Source organism: Carettochelys insculpta, chromosome 6 (genome assembly GCF_033958435.1).
Source record: "Carettochelys insculpta isolate YL-2023 chromosome 6, ASM3395843v1, whole genome shotgun sequence".
Lineage (NCBI taxonomy): Eukaryota > Metazoa > Chordata > Testudines > Carettochelyidae > Carettochelys > Carettochelys insculpta.
The window spans coordinates 79,998,485-80,020,547 of record NC_134142.1 but is presented as its reverse complement, the minus strand read 5'-3'; the positions used below and the strand labels follow the sequence as shown (position 1 = coordinate 80,020,547).

Below are 22,063 nucleotides of genomic sequence, written 5' to 3'. Positions count from 1 at the left end.
CATCAAACCATGACAAAATCATGGAAAGGAAGGTATGGGATACTCTTGGAGGTAAGTGATCTGGTCCTACAATTTTAAAAATGTTCACCTGTGATAGTTTTTGTTTAACAGTAGGTGTTTTTTGATCAAGTGTGCATGTATTTAAGTGTCGATTGATGAATGCTAAACCAAATTCAGATTCAATGTAGATGCGATAAATTAATCCCTTCCTACTCAGTAAGGCTGTGTCTACACTTGCATTCCTCTTTCCAAAGAGGTATGCAAATGAGGTAAATCAAAAATGCAAATGAGGTGCAGATTTGCATATCTGGCACCTCATTTGCACGATTTCAAAATAGCTTCTTTCAAAAGAAGAAAACCAGCACAGACAGTGATCTTTTGAAAGTAAACCCCATCTTCGACAGAATCCTTCTTCCCATAAAAAAAGGGAAGGATTCTTTTGAAGATGGGGTTTATTTTTGAAAGAGTAGTGTCTACACTGATCTTCTTTCGAAAGAAGCTATTTCGAAAGAATAATATGCAAATGAGGTGTCAGATATGCAAATCTGCACCTCATTTGCATTCCTTTCAAAAGAATTGCAAGTGGAGACACAGCCTTAGACATCTAGATTCATTAACACCCACTTGCTGTTGTGTGTAAGAGAGCCTAAGATGTACTTAGAGTTTTACTTTCTAAATCGTGAAAATGTAGTTGATGCAATTTAAATTAGGATAAAAAAATCCTGTGAAAAATAGGTGTTACTTGATCGCCATTAGTTTAGACTCCTCCTGAACATAAACTAATTATGAGTTAAGTTTAAGTCTTCTATTCACCCAGCATGAAAATATCCTTCCACCAATTCCCTCGCCCCATTCCCCCACAATATGCCTTAATCCTTTTTAATCTGAAAATTAATCTGAAGGTCCTACTCATGAAAGCTCATTACCTAATAAATTTGTTAGCGTTTAAAGTGCTACAGGACTGCTTGTTATTTGTTAATCCTTTGAAGTATGGACCATTTTCACAGGGAAGTGCTAGTGTAGACAATATTTTAGGCTCTCTTCTGAGATTGCTAGTAAGGGAACCAGTAAGTGCCAGTTTTTGTGATGAGAATACCTGTGCATTGGGTAATTGCAGTAAAACCAGATAATTTTTCAAGAGGTTATCAGATTAGATACTGACAACTTTCTTACAACTCTTAGAGCTGTCGTATGCTGTGATGTTTAACTGGCAAGTGTTACATTGGCCACATGCCCGTTGCCAAGGGAACTTGTGAGTCAGATACTAACGTTTTCCTGATGTGGTAGAAAGGAAATACGTGTTGTCCAGTTTTAGTCTATATCCTTTGTTTGATTGCTACAGCCAGTGAAAAGTAATGCCCCCAATTTTCAAAACAGAAATTGGAATAAAAATAACTCTGCTTCAGGATTTCAGATTGGCACATGGTCACTTGTAGTTCAGCCTAATTTTAGTTTGGTATTCATATATATGGAAGTACACACATACTTCACTTGTCAAATGATCCAGCATATATCTATCATTATTTTTTCAAGCCCAATTCAGTGTTTCTTTTCCTATTTTTGTACATTGTCCTTTATTAGTGTTAAGCTCTGTAAACACTTTTCTTTTTACCTTTTATACCCTACTACTTTATTTGAACTAACAGTAGTAATAATCAATGGACGCAAGTGGAAAATATAAATCTAACACATCTGTCTTTGAAACACACTATCACTATCTAAAGGGCTCACTTCCATTACTCTGGTAAGCTTAAAAGCTAGAAATAATTTTTTTGCATCAAAAGCCTAATTTACCTTACCTACTGTTGAAAAGATCAACCAAATATCATTATGCAATCAGCTGGCTAGTTGAGGCAGAGACACAAAGGACAATCTTAAGCAAAAAAACAAAAACAAAAACAAAAAAAAAAACCCATGTATCTTTACGAATTTCTGCTGTCTGACCCATTGCCAAAATACCTGCCACTTTCTAGAGATGTTGAAGAACAAATCATTTAAACACTGCAAACTTTAAAGCATGGAGTGTGGTCACAAGAAACTGCCACATGGTTTGCCCACTGCAACAGGATCCAGTTGATTAAAACCTGCTGTGTGCTGTTAAACTGCAAATTTACATGCATGAGCTAATAAAAACACAGCATACAGGCATTGGGTTTTACAAATTTTATTTCTAGACTTTAGTTCTTTTGCTGGAAACTCGTCTGTTACAGGTCTGTTGGTGAAAATGTGCATTTCAGACCAGTGATGCCAATAAGTACAATATAAAAATGTACAAATCTGAATTGCTTGCTTACTATAGATTGTTATAATAATGTGACAAATAAAGCATCTCTGTTGGCACATGAACCTGCTTATCGGGATTTGGCCTTTTCGTACATACATTTAAAGAAATTTGCAGTACACACTGCCACTCAGTGTAAAACATATAACCAACAACCACTAATGCAATAATCATGTTTGGTTCAGAGACACAGAGATGCCACAAACAGAAGTGTTCATGAGGTAAGCAGTAAGAAATGTTCCTGAAATTTGGACAGAATGTATCCAGTCCTCCTGGGTCCTGCGACTGCTAGTAGCATTGCAATGCTTTATGTATACACTATGTAGGATCTTAACTGCATTTGCCCTCAAAATGAGTTCTAATTCTGTTTTGGTTTAGCAGCATACAGGCAACAGCTAGATTATTTTTCAGCATACAACTCTTGTTAGCTGGCTTATTTATGAGATTTACAGGCTTTTTTAAATTAGCATTATGCTATAATTAACAAAAAACAAAAAAAAAAATAAAAAACCTAGTATAACAGATTAAACACACAAAATACTTAGAGTTCCAGAAGATACCTATCATACCAAATGATGAGTCCCAGCTGATGGGAAACACCATCAAGTGGCATATAAGAGTTATATTATAATGCACCTTTCATATATCAATGTGGCTAATAACACATCTTAAAACTACTATAATAAACCCCAGATCAGACAAAGAATCCAGCTTTATAAAATGCATAACAAAAAACTGACATTACTTGATCTTCTGAAATGTCTGCTGTTTTTAAATTAATGCAACCTAGTTGCGAATCGCGAGACCCATTCAGAATAATGTTTAATGCATTTCAGTTTGCAGTAGAACTATGAGGCACTGTGTACGAACATTAAAACCTGGTCTAAACATGGTTAGCTGAAGTATGAGGTATTGTGAAACAGGAACCTTTTTGGAATAGAGCAGTAATCACATTAAGTAAAAATTGATCACATAAAAAATCTACAAAAAATGATGTCAATAATATAATTTTCTATGAGAAAATTAAACCTATAACATGGCAGTATATGACATTGTATAACAACAAAAAACAAAAACAAAAAACTGATCCATAAAATAGCAGCAAAACACAATGACAAAGATATAGAAAGCAATGTTAATTTTTTTTTCTCAAACCATGCTGGGAATTTATCCATAGCAGCTCAATAAAAATGGAGCATCAACTCCTTTTTTCTTTTTTTTTTTTAACTTTCTTTTCTTTTTAATTTTTTTTTTTTTTTTTACAATCAACACCTTAGCGGCAGTTTTCTCACATACATTTCACCATCACATTCTCCTCGAGCATCAACTTCAACAGCTATGTCCACATCCCTTCAGCTACTTTCTACAATAATAATAAAAAGATACATAGCCAAGATGTGCAAATTTTCTATTTGTAGCTAAATAAAAAAAGGGGGATACATTGGAATAAGAACTCCTTTCAAGTACACCAAATCTATTCTTTTTTAACTATGGCGTTTCTCATGGTAAGATAGCTTTTGGAAATGTCTAAGAAGGGGCCAAGTACACTGTTTTTGAAAAAAAAGACTGTCTTTTTTTTTCCTTAATAAGCTGTGTTAAAACTGCAACATCAAGGGTAGAAAGATTTTTTTTTTGTTTTTAAATCAAGGGGCGATTGCATTATTTTACAAATCATACTGGCCTTATGAACATTCTCTGCAATAAATATTCTTTTTAGCCTTAACTATAAATTATATATTTTAGTGTTTAAAAACCTTCAGTTGTAAAACATCTAGAGACAATCCTTAAACTATGTGTCCTATACGTGAACCTTTAAGGCCCCTAATTTACAAACGTGAGTTGGCACCAAAGGATTTCTAAACTTCAACTTTTCTATAGAAAAGGATAGGAAGATATCCTGGCAATTTGTGAATGCAATTTCGCTCACTGGAACACAACCTTCGAAAAAAAAAATCACCTCTCCTCTAACACCATAGTTAAATGCACTTGCTCTGCAATTCCAAGTTTGCACACAAGCACTTATATATTTCCAAACCATTCCATTTAAAAAAAAAAATCCCACAATAAAAGAATGTATTTCCTATATCTAATGGACTGAAAGTGCTTTGAATGGAATGGTTTTAGAATATTTAAAAAAACAAAACAAAACAAAACAAAACCTAGGCTGTGGATTGAACCTGACCATAATGAGGCTGAATATCTGTTGGGTCAGACCAGCATTTATACACAGGTAACTACAAAAATATGAAGATTATAAAAATATAATATATTATGTCAATATTTCGGTTTCTCTTTATAATAGGGTATCGTATGAGTACATTGGGCCTTCCCCGACAATGCCAAGCTGGAACCCTACAAAAGCCTTATGCACAGGCAATCCACAGGTACAAAAGATTAACATATAGAAATGCTGTATACTAAAATACACTAACTTATGGGTTATGTTAACCATTTATAAGGTGAAGAGGATAAAAACCTAAAGAAATAAAATAAACATTTACAGATGAATTATAAAGTGACTAAATGCATAAGCAAGCAAGATACAGAAACGCCTAGAACTGCCTTAAAGCTATGCTTTTTATAGGAAAAAAATAAAAGGAATATGTCATTTTCTATTTAAAAAAAGCCCTCTTCTACTTTAGAAATGGTTCGTTGGTTGGTTTCGTTTGTTTTATATGCAAGAAATTAAATCTAATACCTCCCCTGGAGACATTTTGTGTGTTAATGCCTATTTTTACAACATACAGACAAGAACACTTTAATATAAAAACTAGTTGATTATTATTGTATAAAGTCCTCTGTTTTTGTAGCACAAACCCCTTGAGGTCATGCAAATATTATTTTTCTGTTTTTAAGACAGTTTTGGGGTATTTTTTGTTTGTTTGTTTGTTTCTTTGAAGTCACAGATGGAAGGGAGAAAGAGCAAGGACAAAATGACAACAGTAAAGTTTTCCCTTCTGGTATATAAGTGTCCTGGAGAAAAGGGTTTCTGGGGGGAGAGATCCTGATGCTGATTCTTTCTCAGATGCCCTTTCTTTGTTTGCTCTCATTCCCCCCCCCCCCCGCCAAAAAAAAAAAAAAAACAATTTGCTGAAGTCCTCTTAAATGTTCACGTCTCGGACATCGGTGGGTGTGCAGGAAAGGTCTGCTTCATCCTCAACAGTCTTTGTTTCTGAAGATATGTTGTGCTGCTGTGCCTGGCGTAGACTAGATTCGAGCAGGGATTCAATCTGTTCTTGGCAAGCTCGTAAACAATCCTAGAGATTAAAAGGAAAGGGGAACACAAACCTTTAGAAAACGATATAAAACCATGTACCAAATGCTATTTTTGTAGGAAGCAAATAAAAAGGTAATACCATTTATTTGGGAGGGGAGGAGGAATGATAACTGGATAGCTGAAGGGACTGGACTATATGCTGTTGAATTCAAATCAGGGCAGTCTGGCAACTAATTTTTGCTATTTGGCATTCTGTCAAATTATTACATCAAATGAGCGTAGTGTCAGTTCACCTCCAAGGGTGCGTCTACACTAGGAACTAACTTTGAAGTTAATTTTGAAGTTAGGCGCTACTTGGAAGTAGCCAGCAGAGAGTCTACACACATTTTCCCTTACTTCGAAGCCCAACTTTGAAGTCCTTACTCCAGTCCTGGAAATAGAGTAGTGCCCTACTTTGAAGTTTAACTTCAAAGTACGATGTGCATAGATGCTCAGCTTTGAAGTTGCTTACTTCGAATTTGTAATTTTAAGTAAGCAACTTTGAAGTTATTTTTGTAGTGTAGACACAGCCCAAGTGGGTTAGAGTGCATCTCAACAACTTGCTACCACAGCAAACCCTAACTGGCTCAATATTGTCAGTCTCTTAGAAAAGCCACTGACTGCAAGACCTATGGAGACTTGACTACAGTAGGGTCACCCTTGGTAGAGGTGCCTCCAGCTCTAAAACCACACTGGTGGGACAATGCATTGAAGCTTATTATTTCTGCCTGTTCTCTAAGTATTCTATAGCTAAATAGAGGACTCTGTCTCCGGGACTGTCAGTCTGGCATCTTTCATGAACAGGAGAATTTCATGAACCTTGTTTTTGGAAAAATCCTAATAGCCTCATTCTGATCTCTTTATGACAGAAAAGCCTTGGCACTACAATCCAGTAGGAGTGATATATGCCATTTAATAAACAGTGGCTTCCCAGGCGAGGAATGGCTAGATGTTGCTGAGAAGAGATTATCAGATGAAAGGTGCTAGCTATATAAATAAAAAATATTAGTAACCAATATTATGATTATATTCAGCGGTGGCTTTATCAGATTAGCACATTGATTAATAACTGAAAACACCTACACAAAAAATGCAATATTCCAAAAAACCAAAATGGATGATGCCTTTCTGCTAACTGTAGGTCTTTCAGAACATACCACCAGTCAGTAACATCAGTAAAACACTGCCAGGCTTTCAACTTGCCACTGTATTGTCACAGAGACCATCTGGATGGGAGACATGACTAATAGCTAAATACAAGCTAGATCCTGCTAAGGGCTGAGCGTCTGCATTTCCAGAAAGGCGCTGAGCACTCTCCACACCTGTTGACTTCAATGGGAATTAAGAGAACAAAGTACCTCACAGGTTCAAACTTCATATGGGTAAAAAACCCCAACATTGTCTCAAAGTGTACCGTTAGAAATCAGCACAACAAAATCCAAAACCTATTTTCTTCACAAAGATCCATTAGATCCTCAATTTTATCTTTCTGCAAATGCAGGCTTAGATTTCCCTCAGTGCCATGCATGCCCACTGCACGGGCACAGACCAAGAGAACCTTGAATAGGCAAAACAATCACACAGCATATTGCCAAAATTCCCTGGCATGTTGTTTACGCATAACTTTCCAACAAACATCGTAAGCTTTCCTCAGCATATTTAGCTTTCTGCATTAAGGACTTTGAAGTTTTCTTTTAGTATTGCCTTTTCTGATTTAACCTATGACACACGCTAGCCCTTGCCGTGAACCCAGTCTTCCATGATAAATTGCCATCAAAAGTGTTAGGATGTGCATGACTGAGAATGAATGTTGTTTTCCTGAGAGGGTGACCTGCCTGCTGTTTTCTTTATCTCCCAGTTTCAATTCTGCCTTCATTCAGAAGCTTCTTGTGTGATCTACCAGCTTTTCACTGATTCCACTACCACAAGAACCTTCTCTGCCACCAATAAGGGCACATGGCATCTGGGGTAAAATAAGATTAGAAACCCAAGCAAACAATTCTCCGCAAGTCCTTTCTGAGAGAGAGGGAGGTTAATCCTACCTCTAAGCAGATCAGACCATCAGTTACAGCTCACTGAAAACACATAACCTATGACCTTTTCTGGCTTAACCGCTAGTGTAATATTTCCTCTTGACAGAGACACAAGGTATTTTAAATGACAAACAGAAACGCCTCATATCCTAAAGCCATCATGCCTTTGACTCCTATACACCTCTGGCCCTCCTCGTGAGATCTCTAACAAGACTCCCCAAGATATGACAGATCACTTCTGACTTCAGATCCCACAGGATCCCCATTTTAACCCATGATAGCATGCATGTCATCCCTGATACACATAAATAGATGTAAGAAATAATAAGTAAACATAGGTTCTTTTTCCATTCCAGAAAGTTCAAGCACGTTGAGGCTGACTCAGCCATAACTAGGTGACAAGTTTCTCTGGGAAAGCCAATGGACAGTTGTGTCAAGACAATTCCAACCCTGGCTCTGTTTCTGGAAACATACTTCTTTGAACTCATGAAAACTGAAACGTGAACTAGTTTTATTATGAAAATTAAACAAGCAATGAATACATTTTGTAAACAGCTTGGAGCAAGGGGTTTCTACAGAGGAATCTTTTCGTTTTAGATACTTTAAGTTAGCCTTTCGATCACACAAAAGAATCTTCACTCTTGAGGCTGCAGGAGTAAATTGTGTTGTGAATGTATGTTGTTAAATGCCATGCAATCTTTACAGCTTACTGTAAACAGGCTTCCTGCTAAACTGCAATGTAATCAACAAAGTGATGTTCGAAACATTTCGTGATCTTTGTTGTAATTATTTTTCAGATATCTATTAAATGAACAGCTTCTCTACAAGAATATATTAAAGAGTTCTCAAAAATGCTACACACAAAGTAGAAAACTTACAGCCTACAATTTCATCACTAGCACAACATTATTGACACCCAATGTTACATTTAAATTTTACTTTTTTCCATTCTACTGAATACTGGGAGCAAATAAAAATTGTCTGTTAGTCTGATAATTTCTCCCAATGACTTTTCCGCTTCACTACCCAAATTTTCAAGGTCCACAGTTTGTTCAAGGTCATAAGCCCTTCCTGGATTGATTAAGCTTCTCAGTGAAAAAAACAGGGTGTACTAGCTTACGGATATGGTCAAATACCTTTATTTAACATACTTCCTAGACATGATCAGACTGAATTCAGTCCAACATAAGACTTAGGGTCAGACTGAAAGAAAACAAACAACAACAAAATCTATTTGGAAATCCTTTGTTATTACCCCACCCATTAAGAATAACTGAGGCATGTTTTAAGGTGTCTCTGGTGTGGGCAGGCAGGAAAAGCAAATTCCAATGCATTAACAAACAGCATGGAAACCCAATCTAATCTAGTTTAGCAAATTTCTGTCCTGGAAATGAATGTCAGGCAAAATTCAATCTATTTGGGTGATGGGGTCAGGAATAGAATGATGGAAAACAGCCCAAGACTTCTAATTGTTATTATCTGACTCCTAATTGCCACTGATCAAAGGCAAAATGAGAAACTGGACTCCTACCAACATAAACACAAGCCATAAAAGAATTTCAATCAGGTGACATTCATTTTACTTTAGACTCCACTTTCTTGAGACAAAGGTAAAAAGCATCAATACAAAACCTGAAATCCAGCAGCCCACCTGCACCAGCTAGCAAACAATCAGGAAATGCATTAACTGTTTTATCAAAATGCATCAGTTTAATAAATACTTTTAAACAATTGAATCCATTTGATATTAAATGTGTGGCACTATGTGCCATCACCTGTGGTTCAGCAACCCAAGCCAAGTTATTAAGAAAACTTTCAAGATCAGGATAAGTGTTTGGTCCATCAATTACATTAATTTATTTCATAAGAAATGTGCAGTAAGCTCTCAAGCCAGGGATCCCTCTTCGTAGAAAACCAACTCATTGTCAAATTCACAGAATAATTATTGCAGAGGGTATTGCACCTTTATTGTAAATGTGGGAAGAAAATTCATGTAAATACAGAAGAACAAAAAAGAAACAACAAAGATTTAAGTGATCTTTCCTTTCTGAGGTTCCTTAAACAAATTTACAGTGTAACTTTGTGATCCTTCTGACTTTAGCTAACAAACTATGTAAAAACCATAATGTATGTTTCCCTCCCACACACCATAAGGTCCTTCCTTTTAAGTTCACTTTATTCAGACTGTAGCACTGCAATTTACTTATGAATAATAAAAACGAACAAAGTGATTTTACATCTAATTAAAACTGTTTTCCTATTTCGCAGGCCTGTGACACTGACCAAGGGAAGTCACGTAAGGACATGATGCAGTTCTACATGAGTTCTGTGATGTGACAGAATCTAATTCACGATTGTATCAGAAAAATTTAAATAATATTTTCTTTCAAATCCGACATTCGCTATCAGTGGTGATAGGAAGCAACTTGCTCGTTTCTATGTATGCAATTCAAACATCTTAAACTGGATGGAGTTCAAGCATACACTTAAAGCATCTGCACAGTCCTAACAAATTAGCTGGAGTAATACGGGTATATACCACTACCGCAGTGGGATAATTAGAGCAGTTTTTCATTTCTTAAGTGTAGTACGTAAGAGTATTTAACATTTCAGAACTGAATCAGTACGAGTAAATTCTGCTCCTAGTAATACTAAGGGCAAAAATAATTTTTTGAACAGTGTGGTATAGTATCTTGAAATAGGGCAGGCAGGTAATAAGCAGCAATGAAGTATTTGTCTGTGTTGGTGTCACCTAAATTCTACCAAAATATCACAAAAGTATTCTCTCATTTAGGAGCCAACCCTTACAATGCTTTCACAGAAGAGTTCTATACTAACAATCATTAAAATTCTACATATCCTAGCCCCTTACATTAACTTGGGTGAGTTGTTTTGGTGTTAGAATGAGTGTGTATCTTCAGTTTTCAACACATAAAATGAAGGGCTTAATAGCATCTCCAAGAGTGTTGCAAACCTCAGGGGTTGCCTTTATTTGACTCATTGTCCAGCACTTGGAGACCTCACAAGAACCTCTTTAAAGCATCTATTTATTGGTCTTCCGCATTGTTACAAAACAAAGCTAAACTCTGCCCCAACTTCACACACCATTATGACATGGATCATTGACTTTAGGTCTTCCTTGTAGGCCCCCTTCCTGATCCATTCAATCATGAAAGGTTTATTGCTCACTAGTTACTGATGTGCATCTCCTGGAAGCTGCAGGGCAAAATGAGAGTCCTGTGTGGACCATCTACCTTGTCAGAAAGTCATGGGACAACAGTTCTTCCAAAAAGGAATTCAATACCAGCTACTGTGCAGAGCTAGCATGTAATAAACCAAATTAGATAATTAGAACCCTCCTTTAAAAAGGCATTTCACACAAATTGGGACAATGAAAAGACTCAGGAGTGGTCAAAGATAAGGGCAGAGATACCATGAGGTAAAGTTACTGCATCTTTAGTAACTCTTTTCTTATTTTACTGTAAAAGTTCTACTCTATATCAACTGCTAGTTTAACAGTTTACAAACCAACTACAACCTCAGCAACTGGCCTATACCAATTTAAGAGTTCCCTTTGCTTTGTTGATGCCTGTCTTAACATTAGAACTGGTCATGGCATGCATATCAATGAACTGCAGTAGCATAATTTCTGATTATTAATGCATATAAGGATGACATACAGTCATTGGGAAGAACAAAAGAGAATACATTTTATCAAATACTTTCCAGTTACTTTGATCAGAGTTTACTGTCCAATCATATACTACAGTTAAGCACTCATAAAACTCTTAAAATGGAGAAGCTGAAAGTACTACTCACCGGGTCACATTTGATGACTTGTGATAGGAAATGTGTAAGACATTGATAGGAGAGGAAAGTGTTCGTGTCTCCCAGGTGAAGGCCTTGCACAGCTGCTACCACACTCCCAGCTGCAATCATGGAAGGTGGGTTTGAAATGAACTTGATGTCTGTTTTAAAGAGAGTCAGGAAAAGAGAATTGATTTCTTTATGATCAGCTTGCTTGTGTCTCCCCTAAGAAGCAGGTATGACTGCCAAATAATAAATCTTAAAAGGCTGTAGGACTGTATTTAAAGATTCTTCGCAATGGAACTTTTAACAGTGCAGGCAATTACAGGGCCCAATCCCATAAGCACATGCATGTAAATAACTTCAGCTGAGTGAGAAACCCTTTTTACAGAGAGGCCTAAAAGGTTAATCATTCCTCTGAGGGATTCTTAGGATATTAGGGCCCTAATCCAGCAAACGTGTAAAAATAAACTTTACTTCTGTGCAGTCCTATTTGAAATCAACGGAATTACGGAAGTAAAGCCATTCACATTTTAAAGCATTTGCAAGATCAGGTGTATGATGTGATGCAAGCAGTGTCTGAATCATATACCATCTAAAACATAAACTCTTACAAGAAGTAGAGAAATGTAAAACAAAGGCAAAAACAAACGGAAACTGAGACCACTTAAACCTGTCAGTAGGTGAAGGGTCCATTTTTAAATAAAGGTTTCATCTTAAAAATGCTTTGTGTTAGCATAGTCTCTTGTCAGTGGCTGCCATCCATCCTGGCAACAGGGATTTAATGTAAATGTGGCATAACTAAGTGACAGGGGTCCCAAGAATTGGCAGACAATCAGTTACATTCTGATGTGACACCATGCTGACAAGAGGCTGGGCCTCCCTCCAGACTGCATTGCTGTAGGTCTCTCTACAAAGCCACTCCCATGATTCCTTGAGGGGCCTATCTCTGCCACTAGAATGTTATGTTTTTATTTATTTTTTTTAAATTTTTAATAAGGGCAAATAATGTTGAATAAGCCACATTTTTATGCTAAGGCTCTTTCTGCTCTACAGGAATGTTTGATTTTCGATTCATGGCAGAGCACGCTGGATCAAGTATTATGAGGAAAAGAAATAAGTGTTACTAGTAAATATCTGTTTTTGGGGAAGAAAAGGGAAATGGCACATTATATACAATAACAGGTGATATATTCCTTCTCTTATCAGCAAACGTACAACTTCTCCTTGCTGCATGAACTATCAAACCCTTGTATTAAATCAAACACATGGAAAAACTTAAGGCTGGAGGAAGGCCCTAGAGAACAATTTATATATTAAATAATTCATCTCCTTTATTTATGATTTAACAAGTTTTACGTAAAGACAACAGTAAAGCATCAAGACTCTCTGTATACACTAAACACGTATTGTTGTATGTATTATAAGTACAGGTTGGGGTTTATAGCTCTGACACTCCATCTGTACCCCTGACCTGTCCCAGATCCATATGAAATTGGAAGTGCATTCAAAATTAAATGATGAGAAAAGTTTGGAAGGTTTTCTTGTGTGATATGTGCCATCTTAAAAACAAACAAAAAAAAAAAAACAAAAAAAAAAACTGTCTGGATCTAAACTCATTTCACATATGAGATATATCTAAAAGAGGTCTAACTTATCTCTTCTCTCCCCGGCTCTTTCCCAAATACTCAGTTTGACCACTGCCAATAAACGCATCCCAAAGATTGTATTTGAATGAATAGATCAGATAAATCACTGGCACACTTTCCCAGGTGCACTTATAACTGAGAGGCCTCTGTTGGTTTAAATAGGTCTGAAGATTTGATTCGCCAAAACTTGGTTGTATACATAATGCGCAATCACAGTGAATTAGCTCTGTGTTAGTTATGCAAAAACTAATAACGTTCCCAAAAAATGGCCAAAATTGTATAAGTTTAATGAGTCTATTCAGACATAGCAAGTTTGCGATTCCTAGTTGCTTTTTTTTCTTAAAGGGGACAATAAACAAAAACATGAATCCATAGTCCCACCCTTATTCAGTCCAAAGGTGGAAAAGTAATAATGAAGTTTAAATGACCAGTTTGTGTCTGTCCCCATAACCACTCCAGACAAGCAGCATGGCCTGTCTTTTTTGTTGCAACTCAACAAGGAATTATTTGTGGCAGAGGCCACTAATTTCAGCATATTAATCAGGGGGCCCCTCTGGCCTGTAATTGGATGCCCCCAAGTGAAGAGTGTGGCATCATTGTCAGCCTCCATCGCCTCATCTTGCGCTATTGAGCGCTCAGGAACAAGGGGGCTTCGGTGAGATGAATTAGACCTGACACAGCCACAATGAGGAAGGGGGCCCCATCAATTGAAGCACACATCCCCAGTAGCCTATCTGAGACTTCATCCAAAAAGAATAAACAACTTCAGCGTTGTTAAAAAGAGAGGGGGGGGGCAAAGGGAGAGGGAGGAGAGAGAAGAATGCCAGCCACCCTGAAGGGAGGACAAAGCAGGCATCTAGGCGCTGCAGGGCTTTAAAAAAATTCCTAACAAGGCGAGTCACCCCTTTTCCTTTTTAAATGGAGCAGCAATTCCATCCGTCTGGAGAGCTTGAGGCTATGAATGAAAATCTTTTCATTGAGGCAAATCAAAACTGTGAACATAAATCACTTGCTGCAAGATGCAACAGGTTCCAACTGGTCACATACCTTGAGTTTCCCAATTTTATAAAGGCCAGAGAATAGAAGAATTGTAGCAAAGTTGTTTCAAAGGGAGCTCGCTCTTTCTCTCTCTCCACCACAGAGGAGAGATGAGAGAAGAACAATAATAATAACATAAAGGGGCCTGGCATGTTTAGATAACCAGAGGGTCACAATGAAACACTGAAGCTCCCAATATTTGTTCCTTTTTATTGTTTTGCTTGTATAGAGCTGGAGCTTTTCCTTAACGCCGGTCTTGGGCCAAAACAAGGCCTGTTTCCTTTTTGAGTTATCCTTGCCTTGCTTGGCCATGCCAAAGCCCCATTCATTTAGATCAATTATGTGTTAGCTTCAAACAAGCCCTGGTAAATTTTTTCTTTCTTACCACAGCAATAAGGCACCCTTTGGTGAAAATATATTTAAAACCAGAATAAATCCCCTTTTATTTGGCAGACAATTAAGGAGGGAGGATAAAGGGAATTAAACTCAACATCACCTTTCTAGGTAAGCTTTTTCTATTAGAAACAAACACACATACATCTTCAAACCCTTCCCCTTCCTTCACTTTGTTAAACCTTTATTACAGCTAATAACTACTTGGCTGTTCCGCCTCAAGTGATCTACTATTAGCTTAAGGCACAGGTTGTATTTCAAGTAGCACTCACAGAAGGTCTGACCCAAGGGCCACTGGAGTCAATTTCCCAGTGGCCTCCTTGGGCTCTGTATCAGTTCCACAAGGTGTTCAGGAAAGTACAATATCCCTCTAGATTAGAGCAGGAAAAAGATATGACACAACTGAGGGCAGAGATCAGATGCTGCTGAAGCCACACGTTCATCTTTGTTCTGATTCTGTCTGGGTATCACTAGCCAACAAGGCAGTCATCAGCAGAGAGACAAAATATCTTTGTCTCCCAAAACTAAACAAAAATCCGAAGCTAATCACACAGCTCTGTTCAGCACTCCTTACTCAGGTAACAGTCCCAGGGACTTCAGTGGAATAGGGCCCACAATCTTGTTGACCTTCATGCTATTTTTAAAAGCAAAGTAAAATTCTCTGAACGTGCTTCACATTCACTAGTCCGCTTTCCAGCTACCCATGTGGTACAGAGCACTGTGTTAAATATAGGCTCTGGATGTGCTTTCTAAAAACTGTAATAACACTGACAGTAGATCAAAGTACTGGATTCTTAGCAAGTCTTCAACCTTTGAACTACTCTTGTTTTCATCACTATTGCTGCCAGTGCAACAACCTTGGTTAAACATCCCCATATCCAAAGGGACACTGGATTGCTATAAACAACAGCTACAACTAACAACTCAGAGCAGACAATCAGATATTAGACTTCACTGAAATCTCATCGTTCCACTTGAATCCCTCTCTAGGAGTACACAATTGATTTTCCACAAATGTTTCAAATCCTTTAAAAGCTATTTGGAAAGGTTCTGATACTCAAATTAGGAGCAATGCATTTTTCCAGCCAATCACGTTTGTGAACTGCAGGGCATTCTGGAGTTAGGCCTAGGGTAAAGCCAAGGTTAAAACCTGCCAAAAATGTACATATTTTTCTTCAGATTCAATGGCTATATCGCCAGGCAAGACACTTTGGTGGGAGTGACTGTCATGCATATTAATTATTTGTCTTTTTTTTAATGCTTATTATTTTTCTCAGCTCTTTCAACCAAATCCAACCATTGGGTTAACACTAGTGAACGAACTGACAGCAGGGATTAATATACCCTAGTTTTTGAGTACAGAGACCTTTTCTTCAGACTGAACAGACTCACAGTCATGCAGGCTTGACATCTCCTTTCACTTAAATATTATTGGACAGGAACAGCCATATGCATAAAGGCAACATTACTCATTGCCAGTGAGTTGTTACTGTCAACAAGATACCTGATGGGCATCTTTTTTTGTGAAGCTACAGGATTCCCTTCAAAGGAAGGTTTGTTTTGGTTACCTTTGATTCCTATTTTTTGACGCTTCTGGGTTTTTCTTGCCACGTTGAAGGGAATCAAGTGAAGTAGATTTTTAAAGGTACGGGGAAAATACCCCAAAACAATCAGTCCTTTAAAAACCATCTTTGTCCTGCCAGCCCCTCTGCTCTTTCACATGAGAACAGTGATAGGGGGAGATCATAGAGGCAGCGTTGCTCTTCTGATCTCTTGCTCCTCCTCTTATTCACGTTATGGTTTGATTGATTAAAATGCATGTGCTCACGCCCGCCATTTGCGCACACGGCATTTCAGGGAACGAGTATGCACCCACACACAGTCCTTGAAACCAAAAATCAGGCCTCTTCAAATCTGGCTGGAGGAACAGTCAGTGTCTCTGGCTCCTCCGCAGGCTGGCCCTGCACATGCCTTCAGTAAAGCATGTGGCCAGCTGGGTGTGACAGCAGACTCAGCTCTCTGCCAGAAAAGCCTCAGGGCCATGTGCCCCTTCTGCAATTCACTGTCTACGGCATGGGAAAAGGAAGGAGCAAGGTGGAGGCAGGAGATTTGAAACATGCCAGTGAAATGTACCCACATTCAGAGCTAACCACGTGCAAGGTCTTCCTCGGAATGCCTTTCAAAATGGCCTTAAAGTGAACCCACAATGAGGGAGTTTCCCTCCGGGCCAAAGATCCTTTTGATGGGCCTAGATATATACGAGTTAAAGATCTAGTCATGGTTTTATATTTGTGTAATCACTTTCCATGATGAGATTTATATATTTACTTTATTTACATTAAACTCAGAAGAGAGGCATCTTCTCAGAAACTTACCTTCTGCATAGTAATCCACTTCTGCAAACAACAGGGGACAACACTTGGTGCTTAAATTATTTCACCAAGTGCTGTGAACTTGATGTATGGTAATGCTAAAGGATAGTCCTGGAGTTGGAGATAAGGGTGAATGTTGGGTTAGGGGAACAACACGCCATTTTAGTGTGCAGGGCATACCTGTAGCGCACAGAGCCACAAAAGTCTGGGCATGTTTACGGATGATTTGCTTGGTGTCCTCAGCCACAGGCATTTTATTAAGGAAATGTTCAATGAAATCATGAGGGGTCATTGCGGCCAGATTCCATTTCAGCTTATTCACCAGAAACAGCTCCATTTGCTACGGAAACAGAAAGGAGGAAAGGGGAACAAGAAGGAAAACCATTAGAAGCTCTGCTTACAAACAGCTTTGAAATGTAGCAATTGCTTCTGAAGTAGTTACAGCATTCTAGAATCTAAAGGCCCTGGCATTTTACTTGATGCACTGACTTCTGCGAGATTCAGAGAACGATCCCCAAAATACTACTCCTGATAGCTAATGCGGCTGACATGCTGTTCAGGATGATTACTCGCAAGAGACTACCTCGGCGAGGATGCCTTTAGGCATGAGCCTAACGCCACACTTGTGCTCCCCCAGCTGCCCTGAAATGAAGCACCTCCATTAACCAGTCAAATTGCAGAATAACACATGGGGAACGCAAGAGGGCGCCAGTCACCCATGTTTCCCCCCCTCGTACAGTAGAAGAGTGAGGAAATGAGCATGAGGGAATTAGGGGCTTTTTCATTCGAATCATTTACTGTCTAATTTAGTTTGCAACTGCCCAGAGTTTGCCCAACTTTGGTCAGCTCTGGGGCGCGTGGAAGCCCTCCAGGCCATCCCTCTGGAGCTGGGGTGGGGGACCCCCCCCCCAGATAGCCATGTGAGTTCCATCTCTTCCTGCCATGTGTGGTAATGGTGTGAGCCTGGGAGCTGGAGCCCCGCACTCATGCGAGGGGGTGCACTGTGCAGAGTGACTCGAGGTGGCAGTGCAGGGGGCCCTGGGGCAGAGGCGAAGAACAAGCCATGTGGGTTGTCTTGGCTTTTAGCACTTCTGTGTCGCTTTTCCTCTCTCCTGAGCTTGCTTTTCCCGCTGGAGCAAAGGAGAAATTACCAGTAACTCGTCGGGTCGGATGGAGTTGTCGGTGTAAATGCACAGTTTTTCTGCGGTTAGGGGAATCGTCTCCTTCATTTTTGAAGCCACAAACATGCAGGTAGCTCCCAGGAGTTGCAAGCGGCTTTTCTTGAGGGGTTCAAACGACAAAAATCTGTCCAAATAATTCATAGCCAAGGGGAAAACCTCCTCTTCGCATTTCTGCTCCTCGCAAACCTGGAAAAGGAGAGAGCTGGGTGAAACCAAGGCGGATTGCAGCAGCTACTCACGCGTCTCACCAGGCGGCTCTTTGCCCACCCAAGCTTCTCCCCCAAAAGATCTGCTAGTCTCTCAGGCGCCCCAGGACTTCTTGTTGTTCTCGAGGCTCCAGACTAACGCGGCCGCCTCTCTGCTACTTGCAGCGGCTCCGAAATCCCGCCTGACCTCCTGCCCCGCTCCCCAAGCCTGCAGGGGCAGACGGCGCGGGGGGCCGAGGGCCACCTCCCCGAAAGAGTGTTGGGGGGCGGGGGGGAAGACGCGAAGGAAACTGAAAGAGAAAGTGGCGCGCGGAGCCACCGGGGCAAGGCGGCGGGGCAGAGCCCTAGCCCCGCTCGGCCCCACGGGCACAGCTGGCTCGGCCGCCGCTGGGAGCCCAGGCACGCGGCTTGCCCCAGGCCGGGGGGAGGGGGGCGGCCTTGGGTTCTGAGCTGCCCGGGGGCCGCCGACCCTCCGCTTTGCTGGAGACGCACAAAGGTGGCGCCCGGCGCAGCCGCCCCATTTCCCCAGACGTCATCTTTTCAAAAAATATTTAAAAATATGCAAAAAATCAGCCCGCGCCCCAAAAGCGGCTGAAAACGACCCGCCGGGGCTCCTCGACCGATCCCCGGGCTGCTGGGCCGCCGGGGGGCGTCCGGGGAGCTCCCCCGCCACCAAATCCCTCAGGCCCCCCTCGCCCTCCGCCGAAAGCAACGGGCGACATCTCCTCAGGCAAGGGCAGCGGGCGGCGCTTTCAAAAATCAATTAAAAATAGACCGCGGGCGCCCGAGGCTCGGGGAAGCGCCTGGAAATGCAGCCGGGGCTCCCGGGCAGCCGCGGGGGGATGCCCCGGGCCGCGTCCCGCCCGGGCAGTGGGGCATTTAAAGCAGCCTTTGCCCCGCGACCTTGCCGAACGCCCCTGCACCACCGGCGCGTCTTTGCGGGGCGCCCAGGGCTCGGAACAAAGAACCCCCCCCCCGGCTCGGCCCCGGGAATGCCAGGGCCTCCCCCCTCCGTTGCCCCAGCGGGGCTCCCCGTTTGCGGGGCTCCCCCTGCCCCGCTGCTGGGGCCGGGCGCCTTTGCTACTGATGAATAACCACTTTAGCCTTGCAATAAAAGAACAAAGATGGCGCATAATACTGGCACGGGCTGCGCTTGCATACGTGTACATCGATATTAATGTAAAATAAAATCCCCAGCAAAGAGCCGGCGGGGGTTAGCCGCTGCCCCAAGGCAAGAGGGGGGCCCCGGGGAGCGGCTGTGCTGCTCTGGGCTCCCAGGGAAGGCGGCTAAGGGGGCTTTTTCCAGCGGGCGCTTAGGCGGTTTGCACCCAGCTGAGACTCAAAGGTTCCGGGCAGCCCCCCGAGTTTATTCCCTTCGGGCTGGGGGCGCGGGGGGGTCGCTTCCCCGCTGCATTGTTAGCAAGGAAATAAAAGACCAGGGGCTCCGAGCCATCCCCTTCTCCACTGTCACTAGGCAGCTGCAGCTCTCTGCCCCATCCTGGAGGAGGCTTTTTTTGGGGGGGAAGCTGGCCCGGGGGGAGCCAGCCAGGGTTCCTTAATGCAGCGCTTGCAAAGCAAGCTCAGAAAGATACAAACCTCCAGCATCCAAGTGGCCACTATTTTCCTCATATATGGCAAGATTTCCTTCTGCACGCACTTGAAGTAGGACACCGAGGGCGAGCAGGTCTCCTCTGCCTTCAGCATTGTCTGCAGGACCCTGTCAGTCAGTAGGTTGGGGTCTAGGTAGGCTCTTCTGATGGTTTCCACTTCGCAACACAGCAGCTGATGTTCCATGTCGGTCTCCTTCTTCTGCAGGCAGTTTGCTAAAGGAGTGAGTCAGTCAGTCGCTCGCTCTCTTCCCCTTCCAGGAGTCCCTTGGATGCTGCCTGCTGCTACTGCCGCTACAGCCCTCTGGAGGCTGCAAAACTTTCTAACTTCCAACAAAACTCTCCTGTATAGCTCCTGTGACGTTACTGTTGTTAAGCAGAGATCAAAGCACAAGAGAGAATGAGACAGAGAGTGCGAGAGAAACCAAAAGCGAGGGGCAGAGCCCTAAAGCCATCCCATAGGCTTTAAGTCCTTCCCCTTCCACAGAAGCAGGGGTTTAATGCAAATGAGACAAGGGCTTGCTTTCTTCAAGGGAAGCAAAGAGGTGGGGGCAACCCAAATTGTCTCTTCAGTGTATCATGCATAATTTTTAAAATCCAGAGAGTTCTGCAGTGGGAGCCGAATGATGAATGGGACTAGGCCACACACAGTCAGAGACTGATATAAATACCGGGAAGCTTATTTATTATTATTTTAGCTGGGGAGGGCAGCAGGACCGTATTAATTATTATTATTGCCCTCTTTCAATGAAACTGGCATTGTTTAAAATATGCTCCCAACCTGGGCTGCCAGGGCATGTAGAAGGTTCTGTCCTTTCCCCTTTCCTTGCCTGCCATTTTCCCACCCACCCCTCTTACTCCCGCATTCAGCACAGAGTTTTGCTACGTTCCCGAATTTGAAAGGAATTAAGTTTCCTCTACAATATTCGGGTTTTTTTTTCCCTTTAATTTTGTATTCTGCAGCCAGGATGAGGAGGAACATGGTGGTAGTTCATCCAAGCTTCACTAAGAAAACAGTTAACCCTAAGGAGGCGGTAGATCAGATATCATCACCCCACCCCCACTAGACACATACAACCAGTAACCACCCAGAAAAATCCCAGCAGTGCAGCAAAATGGTGGCCAGCATTTCCTCCGGCACAGTTAACACCTAGGGGAGGAGGAATGTGACGAAGGTGCTGATATTCACTGGGGCTATCAAGGGCTTGAACCAAAGCCCCTTTAACTTACTGACAGCCTTTCTACAGTTGTAGTATTTTCCAGTGTGCTCCCAGCATGGGCGACTTTAGCTTCCGAAAAAACAACCAGAAGTCCTGTAGCACCTTGTAGACTAACAGAGAGATTTTGGAACATAAGGTTTTGTGGTCTTTACCCACCAAAGCCTATGCTCCAAAATCTCTGATGCTTTATTTTCCAATGTTAGGCTATTTTATACCTAAGAAACCTTTTAAAAGTGTTTTTTTAATTAAACACTTGTTAAAGTTCTTGCCTTTAACCTGAAACATTTTCAGTAAAGAAAGCTGAGCAGGCTTTTGGGACTGAAGCAATCTGTGCTATGGAGAATGTGCTATGGGTGAAATCCTGCTCCCATCCAAATCATGGAAAAACTCTCATGTCAGTAGCGCAAACATGTCATTGTGGCTGTCTGTTAATTTGTTTGGGGTGTTGTAGACCTGGGGGATCCCCTTGGTCCCCTGCTTGCTGAACTAATTAACAAATAATGCATAATAATAATAATAATAATAATAATACCTAGCTCTCCTGCAGTGCTTAGCAAAGCCTCACCAGTTGGGTTGGGTTTGCACCAGTGCCACAAGCATGTATGTGGCATAGTACAATGCTGTGTAGCCAGCCTTGTCCCTCTCCAACACACAGATGAATACACGGGATATATCCTGCACATCATCAGACATATGGGTGTAGTTTTATCTGTGTATAATGTATATAATAGGCAATCTTCACATCTGACATTTGTCTTGTCTATATTATGATGATACACAAAGACTCCAGTCAGGATCTTGGCCCTTGTTGTAGGAGACATTGTCCTCTATCAAAATGTATAGGCTTTTTTTAAGAGGCTGGGGGAGAAAGAAATTCCTATTTATATCAATTATATTTCCTGTTTGTTACTGAAAAGTAACAAATATGTTCCAATTTTTATTAAACAGACAAGCAATAGTCTCACCCTTTCAAGTCCAATCAACTATTTGTCTATTCACCACAGAGACATTTAGGGTTAT

The 22,063-nt window shown here is 41.1% G+C and overlaps 1 protein-coding gene across 1 annotated transcript; it reads right to left on the bottom strand.

Annotated features, from left to right (window-relative positions):
• Nucleotides 1-3,412: 3,412 nt before the first annotated feature.
• CCND1 (cyclin D1) lies at nucleotides 3,413-20,186 on the bottom strand. The gene is made up of 5 exons (XM_074997444.1): nucleotides 19,813-20,186; nucleotides 17,981-18,196; nucleotides 17,010-17,169; nucleotides 11,390-11,538; nucleotides 3,413-5,538 (listed from the first exon to the last, which is right to left on the bottom strand). The coding sequence occupies exons 1-5, from the start codon at nucleotides 20,008-20,010 to the stop codon at nucleotides 5,383-5,385; spliced, it is 879 nt and encodes a 292-aa protein (XP_074853545.1). The 5' UTR covers nucleotides 20,011-20,186; the 3' UTR covers nucleotides 3,413-5,382.
• Nucleotides 20,187-22,063: the final 1,877 nt, after the last annotated feature.